Source organism: Limulus polyphemus, unplaced genomic scaffold (assembly GCF_000517525.1).
Source record: "Limulus polyphemus unplaced genomic scaffold, Limulus_polyphemus-2.1.2 Scaffold3602, whole genome shotgun sequence".
Classification (NCBI taxonomy): Eukaryota; Metazoa; Arthropoda; class Merostomata; order Xiphosura; family Limulidae; genus Limulus; species Limulus polyphemus.
In genome coordinates, this window is record NW_013669212.1 from 42,649 (window position 1) to 63,940 (window position 21,292).

The window sequence follows — 21,292 nt, forward strand, 5'->3', positions numbered from 1 at the left end:
TATCTAAAGGATTGCATTGACAAACTATCCTTCTGTTATAAACAGAAATACGAAGGTAAGTATAAAAAATATAAAAGAAACATGCTCCTACAATCTGTTTTCTTTGGGAGTCAGTTAAGCGATATTTCTTTGGGTCTGGTAATGAGTGCGCTCGACTTAAAATCTTTGGGTCACGGGTTCGAATCCTGTCATCGAACATGCTCGCTCTTTCAGCCATGGGACCATTATATTATGATGGTCAATCAAATTTGTCTCAGTAGCTCAAGACTTAGCGATGGGCGATGTTGACTATCTGACTTCCTTTTAGTTTATCGCTTCAAAATCAAGGACGGCTAGCGCAGATAGCTCTAGAGTATCTTTGGGCGAAATTCGACAAACAAACGGACTTCCTTCTCATGTTGGTTGACAACTAAAGAGAAATGAATCTCATTTCTGAAATGTTGAAGTTGGACAATTTTTTAACTAACGAACATTTTACAATTCTTTTGACATAATTTCTAGTTTTATATATCGTTTTGGCTGATTTCCAGTTAATTTTATGATGAAGATTTATCATGTGAAGAAAAATAACACTATTTTAACATCCCTTTTATGTTCTGGGAGTCTTTTATGTAAATTCTACCCGTTTCACCAACATAAACTTTGTCACAAGACTGACAGGGGACTATATAGACTCCTTGTTTGTTATTTGGAGGTGCAGACATTTTCGAGGGTAGGAAGTTCTTAATGGTGTTGGGATATTTTGAAATTGTTGTTTTTGAGACTGTAGTTGACGCTGAGTATTTTCTTCTTATTTTCATAAGTAGATGATGCTGTTTGCTAGCTATTGTTCCTACAGAATGTCTTCCTTGCCTTATGATGGGCATTTTTGATAAAACCCATAGGATATTGTAGCAGTTTGAAGAATTTGTAAATGTTTTTATTTCTTCGTTAAGGGTAGTGTGATGACATATTCTGAAAGCTCTTAGAAACAAATAAGTCATAATAGGTGTTTATAACTGTTTCATAGTGGCACGAGAAAAAGTGAATATAGCTTAAAGGATTTGTTTTATATTACTCTACACGGTATTGTGTATTTACTTGCTATCAAAATATCCACGAAGGAACAAAAATACACTAAAAATACTTTCAAGAGCCATCGTGAAATTGACTCTTGAAACGAAACACTACTCTACAGTACAAAACAAAAAAGGTTACAACGACAGTTTGTGATAAACTATTGAGGAATAGAATCGTTCCTAAAACCTTACTACCGAAGAATCAAGAACTATCGCAGTCTTGAAAAATCAATTTTAACTGACGTCATATGTCCTCAAGAGACTTGAAACGACCGTCATAAAATAAACTATACGTGTTTCTCTCACAAAGAAAAGTTGGACTGAAGAGGACACGTGAAAGTGTCGGAATTTGTTTCCACATAAACTTCTTGTTCCAACAACACTGGATGTAAACTTTATTTTTTAATACTGTTGACGTCATCTTACTCGAAGTTTCTAATTTTTTCTCGTTATATGAATGTTGTTGTCACTAGAGGTCTAGATATTTCTAGATTTTTCTGTCTTGTGTTATAACTACATATAGATACAGGATGAATAAAAGGAAGATAAGTGAGACATAATCAGACAGATCTAAACAGAGTGATTGCCAGTTTAGCCGTGACGGGCGATTTCTAAAGAAGTAGAAGTTAAGTTAATGAAAGTGAAGCTAGACTGCATGGTTGTTAGTTTAACCATAACGAGCAATACCTAAAGTGAATTTCACAGCTTGTATTGTAACAACAGAGATAGAGAAGAATAAGCTGTCTTATCAAAGGGTGTTCTAAAGTAATTGAACTCACGTGTGTGGACAAGGAGACAATTACTTAAAGTTCTGGATACAACTGTGATAATCAGTAGTGTAAAGAATTTTTGTACATACGTTTGACTTCTTTTGAATATATTATTTTAAAACAAGAGGATTGTGTGCTTTTGTTCATTGTTCAAATTTATCGCTAACAAATCACAGACACCTACTGTAAAAAATCCGGCTCTATACAAATCTGGACAGTCATTAGGTACAGCATACATACCCACCTTACGAATTCTAAACCTATAATCTGAACATCTCTTTAATCTGATTATAAGAATGTTTTCTGTGAGACATAGCTACTACATGCCCTTTCAAAAAGTGATCATTTTTGGTAGAATTACATATGTGCAAAACGCCACATAACGTGAAAATGCACATGTATATGTCATATAATATTTCTTCTTAAGATGATTTTGTTTTATCATTTTGTAAAACTTAATTACATGTGCTTACAATATAAGCCTTCATAGCATTAAAACAAGATTGTTTTGCATTTATTATTTTGTCAAATGCAGTATTTGTTTGACATGTATTTACCATATAGTAATTCTTCCTAAGTTGTATCTTGTTTTTCATTTTATCATTCTGTAAAGTTTGCCTATTCGTCTGTATTTAAGCACAAAGCTACACAATGGACTGTCATTCTGTAAAGTTTGCCTATTCGTCTGTATTTAAGCACAAAGCTACACAATGGACTGTCCTTCTGTAAAACTTAAGGAAATGCTTTACCCATAGAGAAAGAATGTTATCATTTACGGTTTTTTAAAATTAAAACCTTATTAACATATATTGAACATTAACTAGTATATTGTGGTTAAATGAATAGGTTATCTATCTTAAGTGTATTTTTGACGTATATTTAAATATTTGGTATTATATTTAGGGGTGTTTTTTAATTTGTATTTGTAAAATAATTAAACTTGTGTCTATGCTAAATAGTTTTATTTGCTTGATAGTCCTGTGTGCATGTCATACTGTGAAGCATTTATGTCCAGTGTGTAATGATAAAATGACACAGATGCACAACTGGTTTATTATAATTTCTATTATATTTGATTAGTTTTAAAGTATAAAGTTAGGTATAATAAGGATGGTCTGAAGATAAATAAAATAGAAAAATGTGGTATAGTGAAAAGCACGTATTTATTTTTATTATATTTAAGAAATGTGAACACTTCTTGTTCAGCAAGAGTTACTAAACGTTTTACATACACACATATTTGTCTCACATGTAAACTACAAGTAATGCAGAGATAGCTAGCTTTTGAATGTGCGATTTTATATTTCAACTAGACACATTGTCAATGTTCATTTCCTCTTTGATGTTCCTGAACTCTCTCACAGAAGGTGTCATTGGAAAACTACTTAGTCTTGTATTAATGTTTTTTCTAGAAACATTTTTATGCAGAGGTCTAGGAATACCTTGAGGTTATGAGCTGTCAGTGTTTGATTTTGTGGTATGGAATAAATAAAGTGTTATTGTTTAAAGTGCTAACTTGTGTAAAGTATCTTACTTCAATTCATTCAAGTAAGAAGTAATAAGTGAGTACTTCTTTTACTTTTAAGAAACCTGTGTATGTAATAATTCCATACTACCATTTCTCTGACTATACTAAGTTAGTGGATCTTGGGTTAATTATGGCTGCTAGCTCAGAAACAACAGTGTTCTTGTCCAAAGGTGTGGTGGCCAGCGTAGATTACCCTGAGCTGATTATGACTTGGTAAATGTACAGATTTAATGTTGAGTTTTTAGTGGTCATTGATGTTGTCAAAGCTTTGTTCAGTCTTACAGTATCTAACAAGTGGCTTGTTAACACAGACTTTATTTTAGTAACAAAGAAGTAATGAGGCAAATCTCCATTTTACTATGTGTTCTGTCTCTCACAAAGCATAATATTCTAGCTATGGAACTGTTGTAGCAGATATCAGATAAACTAGTCTGTGAAACAAGTGTTTTGTGACTCTGCAACAAAACCATCCAAAAACCATAAATGGTGTACTACATGAGTTCATGTAGGGAAATGAGTCACAGCATCTTCAAATACCCAAGAGATTTCCTGAGTCAGTCTCGGGTTACTGCTACTGTCTGCAGCAGCGACAACTGATAGTGAAAGCTCACTATTTTTTGCAAAAACATAATCTACGATTGCTCATTCAGCCATATTTATAGGTTGTAATTATGGATAGATTACTATTCAGGTTTCTTGTCACAGAGAATGAACCAAAAGGAACTGAAGTCGGCTGTATAACTACGAATGATTTAGCTGTACGATGTCTAATCCACAACAAACAAGACATTTTGCTACTGATCAAGGACTTTTCAGACAGTCTTGACATCGAAAAGTGAGAATAACTCAGCAGATTTCTCGTAGACTTTTCATAGTGATTGTAGTATCAAGATAGAGCAAACGTCATTCATCATTATATATACATAAGAAAAGTGTTTTCTCAAACTACCACTGTGTATTGTCCATTGAAACACCAAGGATGGAATAAATCCACCTTCAAACAGTATTTTTGCATCTCCAATAATGATAGGAATGAAGAATAAAGGGAATGCCAAGGTTATGGGTAGTCTTAGGGTACGTGAATTTGGTAACACTAACTCTCTGTTACTGTAAAAAGGTAAAATGTGCCATTTAGCTCAACACTATGGACTTTATAATCAAGCTCATGAGAGGTTGAACTGGACGATGTTAAACTGATTTTATTTCTTGAAATAGCTTGAATAAATTTCATGCTATGCCATTTGACCTGCATAATGCACCTAGAGAGGTTAATGTGCTTACACTGAGAGGGCTGAAGTTAAAGATTCTTACCTAGTAGATACATTCCTGTATCTGGACAAACATTTCAGACTGAGAATGTTGTTTCAGTGAATGAAGAAAACGTTTTTTTTTATAATGCAGTGGTTAGAGACTAGCTCCAGCCTCTTACGAAACAAAATGTTCTCAGGTGCTTAAATGTGTGTGATATTATTAGCATTTTGTGTAAACTGATACATGTTAGATACATCATTGCCTGCTCTGAATTTTAAGTGCACTAAAGAATGTAACCAAGAATTTCAGTTGCCGAAGTATGTTTTAGTTGAGACTCCAGTGTTAAGTAAGTTTGTTTTGTTTTTTAATTTCGCGCAAAGCTACACAAGGGCTATCTGCGCTAGCCGTCCTTAATTTAACAGTGTGAGACTAGAGGGAAAGCAGCTAGTCATCATCACCCACTGCCAACTCTAGGGCTACTCTTTTACCAGCGAATAGTGGAATTGACCGCCACATTATAACGCCCCCACGGCTGAAAGAGCGAGCATGTTTGGTGGGTGGGGGATTCGAACCCTGGCCATGCCGGGCCGTGTTAAGTAAGAATTAACCGTGGTATTGGAATTGGAGTGACAGACAAAATGTTTTGAAATTCTACTTTTACATGCTTCTGGTTATAATTTTGAAAAGGAATACTTAAAAGGAATGTGCACGAAACACTTCTACAGTCAAGCATGATTTTATCACTTTCTTAAATCTACATTTTTTATTGCTTTACTAGATTAAGAGTTTTAAGTTAATACACTGTATTGTATTCATATTGTTGATCATGTTTCCATAATTAGAACTCCAATTCCCGTCTTGACTTCCTTTCATAATCAAACCAGATTTCTTGGTGAAAACTTGGAAAAGATTCGCGTGAGTGTGATATATGATAGAGGAAAATGTTAATCAAATCTGATATAAAGTCAGTTCCCACTTTGTTAGTATTTCCTTTCATAATCAAACCAGATTTCTTGGTGAAAACTTGGAAAAGATTCGTGTGAGTGTGATATACGATAGAGGAAAATGTTAATCAAATCTGATATAAAGTCAGTTCCCACTTTGTTAGTATTTCTTTTCATAATCAAACCAGATTTCTTGTTGTATAAATGAAAACTTGGAAAAGATTCGTGTGAGTGTGATATACGATAGAGGAAAATGTTAATCAAATCTGATATAAAGTCAGTTCCCACTTTGTTAGTATTTCCTTTCATAATCAAACCAGATTTCTTGGTGAAAACTTGAAAAAGATTCGTGTGAGTGTGATATACGATAGAGGAAAATGTTAACCAAATCTGATATAAAGTCAGTACCCACTTTGTTAGTGTGGATTAACAAAATTAAATTAGTATAAGACATGGCTGTAACTAACTTATTTAAAACTACTTGCAGAAAGAAAATATTAAACTGAGCTTTCCAGTGGCTCAACAGTATGTCTAAAAGTTCATAGCGTTAAAAACAGAGTTTCGATACCCGTGGCAGATTGTCCATTGTGTAGCTTTGCACTTAGAAACAAAAGATGACAACAGGTGATGACAAAACATTGTCGAAACGTTGTACATTTGCTGTTATGTTAAACTTATATTAAAGTTTTTCTTCATTACCCATTCAAGCCGTCTCTAGCCATTATTAACTACAATGGATATCCCAGTCATATAAATTATAAATACTCGATTTGGGTACATCTTCATGATCTGAATCTATGAATACTTTGCGTTGGATTGGGCTGTTACGTACCCTTTGAAAAAGTGATTAATTTTGATGGCATCACACTACCTAGAAATTGTCAAACAATGTCAAAATGTAATTCTGATACATTTTGTTCGACCGTAATTTTGTATCAGCTGTGTTAGAAGATTTTGTTACATGACATGTTGATTTGCACATTCAAATCATTATAAAACTTAACCCTTTATAGTTTTAGTGAAGTAATTCAAGGTTGGGAGGCTCGTGGATTTAGTATTCAGAAGTAAAAGTATTGTGATTTATTGCACAAAGATTAAACGGTATATACTTCAACGGTATATATTGAAGAAACAAAGAAGAGTCTTGATTCTAGTTGACGAATTCTCAGTTGGCATTTTGAGAAATCAGAATATAAAACAATGATCAATATCATACTGAAACGCCGAAAATCCCCTCACCTATGGGCCTGAGCCCCGAATCTTTTAAACACATAACGACGTCTCTGAGTGCTCTCTTAAAGTATCAGGGATTATCTTTCTTAAAAGCGCCAAAAATACAACAGAAAAACACATGATCTCTGTAGCTGACCAATCAGAAAGAGATTTAATAAGTTCGACAATTGGAACTTGGGAACAATTAAAGTTTTGTGGATAAGAAATATATACTATAGGAGAGTAAAATATATACACATGAATAACTTTAAAGGAATAAGGACAATGAAACCAACCAAAAAGTCCTTCAGTAGATTCCCAGCTATTGCTAACCACTTGAGCTGTGGTATAGCGGACTTGTGGTGGTTTGGAGAAGTTCACATGTAAGGTGTATGCAGAAACAAACTTCAGCAGTGTTGAAGATATACGTTACTTAACAATGAACTTTTCTCACAATGTTGACATGTGAAAACAATGACACATCAGAAGGTTAACTACCAGTTTGACATCTAGGTGAGGGTAGATATTCCTAATCTAGATATTCAAAGAAAAAATAAGAAACACATTTGAACAGCAAAACACAGTGCCCAAACAAACAACTAGATGACATGATTTAAGATCCGGAAGACAAAGATAACTGAGATTTTGAATTTTTTGAAAGATCTGCTTTCAGGCAATGACGAGTACAAAACTGCTAGAGATGTGAAAGAAAACCTCACATCTGTTCTAATATCTTTGTATATTCTACACGAAAGAATGAGATGGAGATTGAACTTATGTTCTCAAACTATTATACCACAGCATTCTTATTAGAAAAATAAGTTCATGATGCTAGAAAAACACGCAGTCTTGACAGAAACGAATAAAACCCTATAATCCGAGCACTTTCGAAAGGTGGACCTTTTCTTCTTTATGGGCAAACTGGGAAAGCACTCTGGTTATAGGGTTTTTGTTCATTTCTAGAAAAATAACTATATCCTCACTAAACGTCTTAAAAAAGTGATAAAATGCACTGAAACATTCACAGAAATTAGCCATGTTTAGACAATAATTGAAAAACAGAACGAACCTTTATCACATAACTTTAACATTCACAGACATTAGCCATGTTTAGACAATAATTGAAAAATAGAACGAACCTTTATCACATAACTTTAACATTCACAGACATTAGCCATGTTTAGACAATAATTGAAAAACAGAACGAACCTTTATCACATAACTTTAACATTCACAGACATTAGCCATGTTTAGACAATAATTGAAAAACAGAAAAACAGTTTTGTTGTAGGCTTCACTTGCTATGGTAACAGACTTAATTTATTCGTATATATATATATACAGTAAATGAATTAACGCTATCAGCATTGGAATGAGCATATTTAATGCAATTTTGTTGTTGTAAATGCTATTCTACATAAAGTTAAATTTTCTCGATAACACAGAAAGGCTGTAGTGTGGACATTATCTACTGATGTTTAGTTTTTTATAGCTTCCTGGTGTGTTGGGCTGCTTTCTTAAGATAAGAGAACACAAAAGACTTTTCCTGATACACCTCTTAAGTTTGTCCGTTGTTCCACAAGCGTAGTAAAGAAGGAAACATTACCCATTCTCTCTAATTGAATGGATGCTAACATTGCACCAAGCTTCTAAACAACATCTGCTAAGCATCAATAACATTGTTTCACATCCATGTAACATTCTTAATCTAAGACTAACAAAAGTAGTAGAGGGACCTAAGAAGAAGGGGCTATTCATGGTAACCTTAACTGCCCCGGAGATTATTTAATTTACTCAAGAAAATCCTATTGGTCATCGCAGCACAAACTTTGAATAAGCTCACAGTTTACCTTAATGACGAACAAAATATGAAGGTCCTAATTCTAAAAATGTATTTTTTTGTGAAATAAGTATATTTTTTATAGGTGAATTGACAATAATTAAAGTTTCATTCGTCGTCCTGCTTTTCGTTACTAAGCTAAGTTCCTTATCAGTAATTCTCTTGTTGATGTACCGACACTATGTGTTCTTAAAGACTAACTGAAAAAATAGTTATACAAAGAAAAACACAATATAGCAAATATTGCTAGAGAAAAAAAAAAGTAAGGAAAATAAAAATGTGTTAGTAACAATGAGACTTAACATAACGACTTCAAATACTGAATAATAGATCTAGTGACGGAACATAATTAAACATTGAAATCAGTACATACAGGGTGTCCCGGAAGTCTGGACCCATAGGGAAAATAGGCATTATGTTCTTAAAGTTAAACAAACACATTTCTAATGTCAGTTGTATATGTACTAGGAAAGAAAATACACTGATAGTACAGTATGTCAAGAATTCATATATGTATGTCTGTTAACGGCATGCAATTTGAATAATGAATAAATTAAGAATAAATTGTGTATTTTCCCCTGTGGGTCCAGACTTTTAAGACACACTGTACATTTTAACTTCAAGGGCAGTTAATTAAAACAAGTTATTAAATCTGTTTTTAACCTATGTTCAATCTGAAAAGTAGTAAATTTTGAAAATTATAAATATCATATTAAGCAGTACGTTCCCCGGTGACACAGCGGTAAGTCTATGGATTTAGAACGCTAAAATCAGCGGTTCGATTTCTCTCGGTGGAAACAGCAGATAGCCCAATGTGGCATGTAACAAACCCACACACATTAAACAAGAATTGTGTTTTTAATTAAAAGAAAACTGGCAAAACAACTGTTTCAAAACAAGAATGTTTGCAAAATATCAATAAGTTCCTCAACAATTTTAAGTGATGTCTACATAAACTGCCTCAAGTTTTAAACGAGTTTTTGAACTACATGTTTTTGAGTAATGTCTACATAAATTGCCTCAACTTTTAGATGAGTTTTTGAACTACATGTTTTTGAGTAATGTCTACATAAATTGCCTCAAGTTTTAGATGAGTTTGAACTACATGTTTTAAGTAATACCTACATAATTTGCCTGAAGTTTTAGATGAGTTTTGGAATTACATGTTTTTAAGAAATGTCTACATAATTTACCTCAAGTTTTAGATGAGTTTGAACTACATGTTTTAAGTAATATCTATATAATTTGCCTGAAGTAGATGAGTTTTTGTACTACATGTTTTTAAATAACGTCTACATAATTTGCCTCAAGTTTTAGATGAGTTTGAACTACATGTTTTAAGTAATATCTATATAATTTGCCTGAAGTAGATGAGTTTTTGTACTACATGTTTTTAAATAATGTCTACATAATTTGCCTGAAGTTTTAGATGAGTTTTTGAACTACATGTTTTTAAATAACGTCTACATAATTTGCCTCAAGTTTTAGATGAGTTTTGAACTACATGTTTTAAGTAATATCTACATAATTTGCTGGAAGTTTTAGATGAGTTTTGAACTACACGTTTTTTAAGTAATATATACAAAATTTACCTCAAGTTTTAGATGAATTTTTGAACTACATGTTTTTTAAGTAATGTCTGCATAAATTGCCTCAAGTTTTAGATGAGTTTGAACTACATGTTCTACCTTTTGCTTTTTAAAATTTTTTTAATATCCCTAAATATTTGTATTGTTTTTCAGACATGTAAATAACATAGTATTATTTAAAATATTCTTGGTATAAACGATCCAAAAGATATAAAGTGTATTATATACAATAATTTTCTATGTATTTTTCAAATATTATTGCTTTTATTCGATCTAATTTTGAAAGGATTAGTAACTACAAAAAATATATTGTTTGCAATGTTAATTCAGGATATTCCATTTTTGTGTTTTTTATTCTTCTGCACAAAAAAGAAAAAAGAAATTCCTAGTTTTCAAAATTGTTAATCTTTCAAGAAGTTTGCTGTTAGCGATAAGAGCAACTCATATATTTTAGTATAAAAAGAATGGGAAATGCAGTCTCCATAAAAATGTTTTCTTTCAGTTATAATACGAATCTTAATATTTGGTATTAAAACTTAGGATGTGAAGATGTAAAAACGTCAGAGTACAATTGTATAAATTTAGGTGCATGATGTCTCATTTAGTTTTTTCAAAACAAGGAACTTTTAAAAAACAATTATAGGCACTTATGTTCGTCTGATGCAGACTCAGTTACACAATCTCACCTACAAGTTTGTTCAAGCTAACAGCTTCCACGTCCAACAAAACAGATCCGTTTAGAATGTAGTTTCGAAGCTCAAGCAGAGAATGCAATGAAATAGTGGCCACATGAGGTTTCGACCACCTGTTTCCACCTTCTTCAACATCCTCTTCGAACTTAACCCACCTGAGGCAAAAAATAACAGTATATAAATATTATTATAAAAAGTAATGACTAATTTTATAAAACACTCAATTTTCATAAATAGTATATGTCTGGAATAATTTAATACTATTAGCTGCACAAAATGATCATAGGATAATTAGAATCTGCAACGTAACATCTATGATATGGCAAAATCACTAATACAAAATTACGTCCATTACTCCTATCAGTTTACCGTTATGTAAATTATGCCTCTGGTGATCCGTCACGTGATGTGAAATGCAAACGATTGGTCAATCTATTTTGTTTTGATTGTCATTTGTCGATACAGTCCTAAGAGAAGGTGCCACACGTGACCGCGTGGAAGTATGCTAGCCTAAGGATCAAAAGGTCCAAGATTTAATCTTTAATATACCATAGATTACACTCCTGGCAGTCATTCCTACCATTTGATGAAGTGGTGCTTATTTGGAGGGTTGGGGTCTATAAGGAGCCATATATGTTTGAAATAATAACTTGATCAAATGGAGTGGCCTGCACGCTCAGTGGAATTGAACCTCGTTAAGAATGTACAGGGTTTCCCCTGGAGACTGATTATATTACATCAAATAGTTGAAGAATATGCAGGATTTCCCCTGAAGACTGTTTATATTACATCAAGTAGTTGAAGAATAAGCAGGATTTCCCCTGGAGACTGTTTATATTACATCAAATGGTTGAAGAATGTACAGGATTTCCCCTGAAGACTATTTATATTACATCAAATGGTTGAAGAATGTACAGGATTTCCCCTGGAGACTGTTTATATTACATCAAATGGTTGAAGAATGTAAAGGATTTCCCCTGAAGACTTTATATTACATCAAATGGTTGAAGAATGTACAGGATTTCCCCTGGGGACTGTTTATATTACATCAAATGGTTGAAGAATGTAAATGATTTCCCCTGGAGACTGTTTATATTACATCAAATGGTTGAAGAATGCAAAGGATTTCCCCTGAAGGCTGTTTATATTACATCAAATGGTTGAAGAATGTACAGGATTTCCCCTGAAGACTGTTTACATTACATCAAATAGTTGAAGAATGTACAGGATTTCCCCTGGGGACTGTTTATATTACATCAAATGGTTGAAGAATGTAAAAGATTTCCCCTGAAGACTGTTTATATTACATCAAATGGTTGAAGAATGTAAAGGATTTCCCCTGAAGACTGTTTATATTACATCAAATAGTTGAAGAATATGCAGGATTTTCCCTGAAGACTGTTTACATTACATCAAATAGTTGAAGAATGTACAGGATTTCCCCTGGGGACTGTTTATATTACATCAAATGGTTGAAGAATGTAAAAGATTTCCCCTGAAGACTGTTTATATTACATCAAATGGTTGAAGAATGTAAAGGATTTCCCCTGGAGACTGTTTATATTACATCAAATGGTTGAAGAATGTAAAGGATTTCCCCTGAAGTCTGTTTATATTACATCAAATGGTTGAAGAATGTACAGGATTTCCCCTGAAGACTGTTTATATTACATCAAATAGTTGAAGAATGTACAGGATTTCCCCTGTAGACTGTTTATATTACAAATAGTTGAAGATTCATAAGGAGTTATCAGGATCTTGTCAACACTCTGACTTTAAGCTTTGTAACACTGGTGTCAGGCTATCTTTGCCTGTGGCCTTATTACATGTTGAAAAAAAAACATTCTATGGACTCTAAAGATGTTAATATACCTCTGTTTAATGTGATCTTACAGGTTAAAGCAGAGTGGTCGGTTATTTGCACTTCAGATCATATGACAGATTATCATATACCTGATTTTCATAAAAAATTTACCTGATAGAGTGATTTATATTATCTTATAATAGTGGTTTTGAGATGTATCGGCATTTAATACAAATTTCAATTATTATTTATACGTGCAGTGTAGGCTATGTATAAAGTAAGTGAAATTGTTACTTTTTCTCTCTCTTAAAGCCTGTGTTGGAAACAAGATTGTGTGTTTTCTCTTCAACCTGACCCAGAGATTGTTCTAGGCTATTATTGTTGGGGTGGCAAGTGTTTATTTGGGGGTCCCTGCATGCGGTGATATTCTCAGCAGACATAGGCGTGAATAAACAGCTACAATTTCCGCTGCTTAACGTTGGATAAATTTGTAAAGTTGTGATTTTTGTCTAGAAAAAAGGGCCCCTTTGCACCTGACCTCCCGCTTATTAGGTCCCTGAGCCTACTTTTGACGAGAAAAATACATTTTTGTGTGTTGTCGTTTTCCTAAATCATGTCTTTCACAAAAACTTAGCTCATTGTACATCTTTATGCTTAAGAACATGTGTCTGTGTTTATTATAAGCCTAATTTTGGATGAAAGAGTGTATATTATTATACTATTTTTCCTTTCTTTTTGTCCAGAAGACTGACTTTGATAGAGGGGCATATTTTAAATTTCAAACGTAGCTTTCATAGAAGGATTTTTTTTTCTTATCGGGCCTAACATTGAAAGAACTTTTTCCCGTTAACAAAACTTTCATAGAGAGGTGATATTTTTCATTTTCATCAAGCCGAACTTTCATAGAATTTCTTCTCGAGTCTTGTTTATCCGAAATGGTTCAGTAGTAAGTTTATATACTATAGTTCGTTGTTTGTAATTAAGGACAAAGGTACACAATGGGTTATCCGTGCTCTGCCCACCACGGGTATCGAAACCCGGATTCTAACTAGAGTTCTTGATTTATTTGTTTGTTTGCTGTTAAGCGCAAAGCTACACAACGGGATATCTGCCCATTACATGTATCGAAACCAGGTTTTGAGCGTTAAACGCCTCCAGATTACTGCTCAGTTAATGCGGAGAAGTTAATCATTAAGCCTAACGTTAATAGAAGATCACATGTGTGTTCTTCTCAATCTTAATTGTGGTAAAAAGATTAATGTTTCTTGTTTTTCTTTTTTTTGTCAGGTTTTGTATGAGGGCCGGGATTTATTACAATAGGCATCTAACTTGTTGGCGATAAATTTCAACAATAAACGGACAGTATATATTCCTCTTGTTTTAAAATAATATATATATATTCAAAACAAGTCAAGCGTATGAACAAAATTTGTTACACTATTGTTTACCACAGTTATATGTAGAGCTTTAGATAATTCTCTTTTACGTCAACAATGGTTCAATTACTTTAGAACACCCTTTGACAAGACAAATTATTATCTTTGTTACAATACAAACTGTGAGACTTTCACTTTAGAAATCGCCCGTTATGGCTAAACTGACAATCATGCAGTCTAACTTCACTTTTTATCACTTGTACTTTCACTAACTTACTTCCTCTCTGTATCTGCAAATATTTATAACATTTATATTGATGATATGACATAATTTAATGTCCGTTATTAACCTCGCTAGTAAACAATGCAAAATAGTTATTTTGGCATATTTTAACTATTCCCCAACTGAAAGAAACAAAATATTCCCTTCACCATCGGTGAAGACATCGGTGGATGCAAGGGAGAATGGGAAATTACTGGAATTGTTGGAAAGAACAGCATATTTGTTTTACCACATATAAAAACCAGCGTTTCGTACGAAAGTTCTAATGGACTTATCCTTGATTCAGAACAAAAGTTCCGGTTATTGAATTCATGGAAGAAAGTTTCAGCAACTACAAAAACACAGATATTACTAACTTTATTTAGTGCATTGTTGCCGTGTTGAAAAACACAGATATTACTAACTTTATTTAGTGCATTGTTGTCGTGTTGAAAAACACAGATATTACTAACTTTATTTAGTGCATTGTTGTCGTGTTGAAAAACACAGATATTACTAACTGTATTTAGTGCATTGTTCTCGTGTTGAAAATGAGCTCAAGGTAGTTGCTGAAACATTCCATGGTTCGGAAAATCACATTATGAAATAGAGAGGCAAGATATTTCAATGTGCATTGTGATGAGTAACTACTGAAATGTATTTAACTATATCATTGAAAATTCCGCTGACCTGGTATGACTGTTGTTAATGGAGAATGAAGCTGCTATTCCAAACTCAGATTGATCAAAAGCTATTTGAGTTCAAGCATGAAATAAGTTAATTACAAGAACATGAAACTATACTTGAAGTAAGGAGTGTGAGATTTTCTGAAGGAAAGCAATAAAAAAAGTGAAGTTTCTGTAACTGTAAAAATTTTGAAATTTCACAACAGTCACATGTAAACTAATACTGTGACATTTACGTTGACTTTATTAAATATGCAGAAATAAATGAATTTGACCTAGTTTTGTAGTATCCGTTTTGTTTCAAAATTGAAAGCAAAATTGCAATGGAGAAACAGCTTAAAAATTGCCTAGTTATCAAAAGATCAGTTAAAAGTATTGACAGTGATTTTTTACTACTATTGTTATTTATCAGAAACTATGAAAGCTATATGATGTAGTTATTTCATTTCTTTATCATATTCATTGCTACATTCAGTGTTATTTAACATCAAGTTTATGCTCTATCTAAATACGTTATATAATACCTTATATAATACGTTAAATGTGGTTCAGTTTGTTAAGCAATATTTATTTCAAAACTTTTGAAACGAACGCACTTTCAATATCTTTCATATTATCACGATTTTTTAAACATCATAAGAGGGAGTTCCTAACAAAGTTTCATTTGTACAGAATGTGGCTTTCACACTTGGTATGATATATGTTTCATTGTCAAGAACTGCATCACCTGACAACATGTTCATACTCACAACTAAGAAAACTCGCAGTGTTGTATGTATATCTAGTCAGTAATAAACTGTTCAAAACGTTTATTTCTATTCCATTCATTGTCATACTAAAGTAATTGGGCCTAATATCCAACAATGCCTTTCGCAGGAACTAGCACAAACAGTCGCCCGGAGGGCGGGGTTTCTGCTAGTAGCTTATAATTATTTACTAATTTTCAAAACCCCATGAAATTCACTTTAACAAATATTGTTTTAAAGCAAACACCGGTTACATTAAATACACTGGATGAAGGTGGTATTTCCTAACATAAAATATTTTTAATGTGTTGAAGGAGTTAAATAACATTATCTACCATACCTTGCAGTCTCACGCCATTCAAACTCTTCGCCTTCCTGATGTAGCTCCACCAGCTCACTAAAAAGTGGGTGGGTTTCATGATCATCTTCTTCTCCTACTGTGAAACGAACTCCTTCTGACAGCACTTAACAATAAAGTTTTCAGTTTTAATAGCTGAATTTAAAATATAAATAAGATAAGTTCAAATATAAACTTAAGACAAATTAACACACGTTTAAGAAAAATCTTGATTTTGTTTTACTTTATGCGACGTTTAGGACAAATGCCCTTCGTCAGTATACAGTATTGGAAAATAGCAATCAGGCTAAGGGAAAATCGTTGAAGGGTTAGAATATATATATGTTCTAATCACGTCTAATGTGGAGCACTTTTACAAATATTTGGTCTCCCATCCCATTGGATCAGCGGCGAGTTTAAGGACTTACAACATCTAAGGTTCTATTCCCCGTGGTGGACAAAACGCAGACAGCCTATTAACTTCAGTTCAAGCAACCAAAATTGTATTTCGAAAAATAGCAGTTATCATCGTAACTACATACACACACACACACACATATATACACATACACACACATATATACATACACACACACATATATATATATACGTACAAACACATATATACACATACACACATATATATACATATACACACATATATACATACACACACATATATACACATACACACACACATATATACACATACACACACACATATATATGTATACACACACACACATATATACACATACACACACATATATACACATACACACACACACACACATATATATACATACACACACACACACACATATATATACACATACACACACACATATATACATACACACACACATATATATATACGTACAAACACATATATACATACACACACACACACACACATATATATACGTACAAACACATATATACACATACACACACACACACATATATATACATACTAACACATATATATACGTACAAACACATATATATACACATACACACATATACATACATACACACACACATATATATATATATAAGTACAAACACATATATACACATGCACACATATATATACATACACACACACATATATATATACGTACAAACACATATATACACATACACACATATATATATACATACACATACACATATATATAAGATTAAAGAATAAAAGTAATATCCAAGTGAAACATTACAAGGCGAAAAAGCTTTCACCAATCTGATATTAAAACTGGGATCAAACAAGGAATAATGGTAAGTAAACACATTTAGAAAAAAAAACATTCTTATGGGAAAAAAATTGAACGGAAACATTATTTGAAAGTAAAGCTTTCGTTAGTTCTGGAGTTTAGTTGGATACAGTAAATGACGCATTCCGACGTTCAGATCTAGGACCAACTAGTGTAGTGTTATTTGAGATATATGTGCAGGTATAGCAATGTTTTCTAGCACATTTGGTAGTTAAAGTAGCAGGAAAATAGTTGTCTTATAGCTTTGAATGCTTCAAGTGGTTACGTCTATAAGAGCTTAAAGGAGGTGCAGTGAATATGTAAGTAGTGTTGAATAAATTTGAAAAAAATTGTATTAGATCTGTTACTTACGTACTGGTGTTGATATCTAATGGATTCTGTCATTTACCTTTGTCTTTCGGTTGGATGACGTCGGTACATGATATGATGTGTTTATATGGTTTTGTGATGATGTCAGGAGGATAGTTCCGTTGTTCGAAGAAACATGCTGTTTAAATATCTATGTACCAAAGGTCTTGATCATCAGAACATACATGTCTTAGTTTTGTTAAATGTCCTTTTGGAACAGCAGCCTTGTTTTCATAGGAGTGTAAGTGGATCTGTTGTTAATGTTATTGTAGCGTACTGTGGTTGTAAGTGAAATGTGAATATTGATGTCCAGAAATGAGGAGCTTGTATCAGGGATTTGGTAAGTGTTTGGGTGAAGTTTATGGACTGCCCTACTTGAAACCTGGTACATGTAACAAAACTTTAAAACTTCGCCAATGTAATGAATAAAGAAATCAGAGTAAATATCACTAAAAGTCATATAAAGACATTGCTCAAGCTAGTCAGTAAACAGACAAGCGAATGAAGAAAGTAACATGGAAATACCGGTGAGTTGTTGATACAGTTGGATATTGAATTCAAATATATTCGTAGTTTAAGTATGGTAATACTGGCAGTGTCTCTTTTGTTTAAAAGGTGTTTGAGAACTGGCATGCTGTTGCTGTGAGGTAGACTATTATATATATCAACATATGTGAAGATGTAAGTTGTGTGTTGAAAATGTTTAAAGCGGTTTGGAACATATATGGTCCATTTAACACAGGAAGGGACTAGAAATGACTAAGGGTAGCAGCATATAATCTAAATAATTAAAGATTTGTTGTGTTGTGTTATCGCAAGCCGAAACAGGATAGCTTTGTGAATCCTAGGAAATAAATAAAACATTCCTGTTCGAGGATTTGTTTTAGAATTAGCTTTTTGGCGTTGCGAAAGGAGGTCATTGCATTTTAAAAGTTCTTGTGGAGTTGGGAATTTGTTTCTGGTATTCCTGGATGGAGACTTATCGAGTGTTTTGTAGAAGTTGTGGTTGTTCAGTTGTTTGTTGGCTTCTTCTATGTAAAAATCCTGTTGCTACGCGACTACAGTAATGTCGGCTGTTTGAATTAGTATGTATACGTGTGAATCTTTGGTGAAGATAAGGAATTTCTTTCTTTATGTTATGTCGGGAAGTTATTTTCTTTCGATTTACTGCATTATTTTCAGTTTGACGAATGTTAATACATGTGTCAAGAATTGATAGTTCTTATAGTGTCCATTGATGCCTTTTAGGCTCCGGTGACTTACAAAACCATATGTAGACGTGAGTCATCAAAAGCATTAGTGTTTAAAGCATCAGGGTCACTAATAGGTATTTGATTGGTTGTTTCGCTCCCGACGTGGTAGGTGTTATATTCACATTAGTTTTAGAACTGATATGTGATTTCAAGAGGAAGCCTCTTAACATATTGCTGACGGGTTACGAGTTTACTTGTGTTTGGTGCAGAGCGTCTTTGTGTGCCATTTATTAAAACGTTGAGTTTGAAAGGAATTGAACGCGTTTCATTTTGTTCATAACTCAACTATATTATCTATTATTTATTTGTAAGTTACTGACTATGTACATGAAGTCACCTAGTAAATTTTTAAAGTCTGGTATCTTGTAAAACATTTTCCTATATGGAGTGGAACCACACAAAACTTGCATATGTATCATGTTTCACATCTTTTCCCATGTGCAGTACAAACTCTGCCGGCTTTGGTAGGAAATTTATTTTTTTCTTGTAGATGAAATGAGAACAGGAATATGCTACTTCATGTCACCAGACAGTCTTCCTGGGGGATCCTGATATGGGGCTCTCCTTGTACCTTCAGATGATGGACTGGTTTCATTCCTCTCTATTTCCAGCGAGCCTTCTTTCTCTTTGTCAGTAATCCAGAGAGGAGGAACTGCTTATATTTTATTTTCTGTTGATTCAGGGCCTTGTAGATTATATATATGAATTGAAAAGGCCACAATTGGATAAACAACCAACACACAAAAACCTCTAACTTACATGTTCATTACGGATAAACAACCAACAAACAAAAACTCCTAACTTACATGTTCATTACGGATATACAACCAACACACAAAAACCTTTAACTTACATGTTCATTACGGATAAACAACCAACAAACAAAAACCCCTAACTTACATGTTCATTACGGATAATCATTCAACACACAAAAACCTCTAATTTACATGTTCCTTACGGATAAACAACCAACACATAAAAACCTCTAACTTACATGTTCAACCATTGTCCACTGCTATTCTTCACATACTAACACTTTCTAAACAAATAACGTTTATTTCCTACCATAAGTTACCGAACTACTTCTCACTATCAATATCTTTGAATTCAACGACCAACTTTCAAAATAATCCATTGGCACGAAAATAAGTTCTTGTTGGCTACCTCGAGGAGCGTCTTTATATGACCTTTGATGTCACTTTTTTGGACTTTGTTTTAATCGTTGCAATGAGGAAATTTTAGGTATCATTTTGGTATCATTCACCAAAACTCAAGTAAAGCAGTTCATAAACGTTATTCAACAGCTTCACCTATACATTTACCAAACTTCTGATACAAGTGTGCAGTTCATAAACGCTATTCAACAGCTTCACCTACACACTTACCAAACCTCTGATACAGGTGTGCAGATCATAAACGCTATTCAACAGCTTCACCTACACACTTACCAAACCTCTGATACAAGTGTGCTGCTCATAAACGTTATTCAACAGCTTCACCTATACATTTACCAAACCTCTGATACAAGTGTTTTGTTTCTTTACTGTTTTTTTTTTGTTAAGCACAAAGCTTCAGAACTGGCTATCTTTGCTGTGCCCACCACTGATATGGCTATCTTTGCTGTGCCCGCCACTGATATGGCTATCTTTGCTGTGCCCACCACTGATATCGAAACCCAGTTTTAGCGTTACAAGCCATAAAACGTATCGCTGAGCCCCGAATTTATTGAAATCAATATTAGGTAACTTACTTAAAATACTTAGACTAACATTCTTCCTACCACTACAAAAACAAGGCTACCATTCTTAAAGTACTTACTTAAAATACTTAGACTAACATTCTTCCTACCACTACAGAAACAAGGCTACCATTCTTAAAGTACTTACTTAAAATACTTAGACTAACATTCTTCCTACCACTACAAAAACAAGGCTACCATTCTTAAAGTACTTACTTAAAATACTTAGACTAACATTCTTCCTACCACTACAAAAACAAGGCTACCATTCTTAAAGTACAGATCACAAGATTAAGACGATTGTGCTGTGAGAACTAAGACCTTTTCTGAAAGTTACTAAAATAACAGGATTTTTCTGGCAGTATAACTACCCCGCTGACGTTGTCACAAAAGCATAAAACTATATATATATACACTGTGGTACATACCGACTCCATATATATCAAAGACAAATGTCAAACAGACAGAATACCCTTGTTATTAACAAACCACATCTAATCAAGTTAATAATAAACTTAATACTAGTTTATTTTGATTTAGGCACTCGACTCGCAATCTGAGGGTCGCGGGCTCGAATCCCGTCA

General features: G+C 33.3%; 1 protein-coding gene across 1 annotated transcript in view; it reads right to left on the reverse strand.

Moving 5' to 3' along the window:
* LOC106469664 (sodium bicarbonate cotransporter 3-like) overlaps positions 1-21,292 on the reverse strand; it is an 88,871-nt gene that overhangs the window by 39,370 nt on the left and 28,209 nt on the right. The window contains exons 2-3 of the mRNA XM_022398242.1: positions 16,099-16,222; positions 10,879-11,039 (exon numbers count right to left, since the gene is read on the reverse strand). Coding sequence (XP_022253950.1) covers positions 10,879-11,039; positions 16,099-16,222 — 285 coding nt within the window. The remainder of the gene's footprint in view (positions 1-10,878; positions 11,040-16,098; positions 16,223-21,292) is intronic.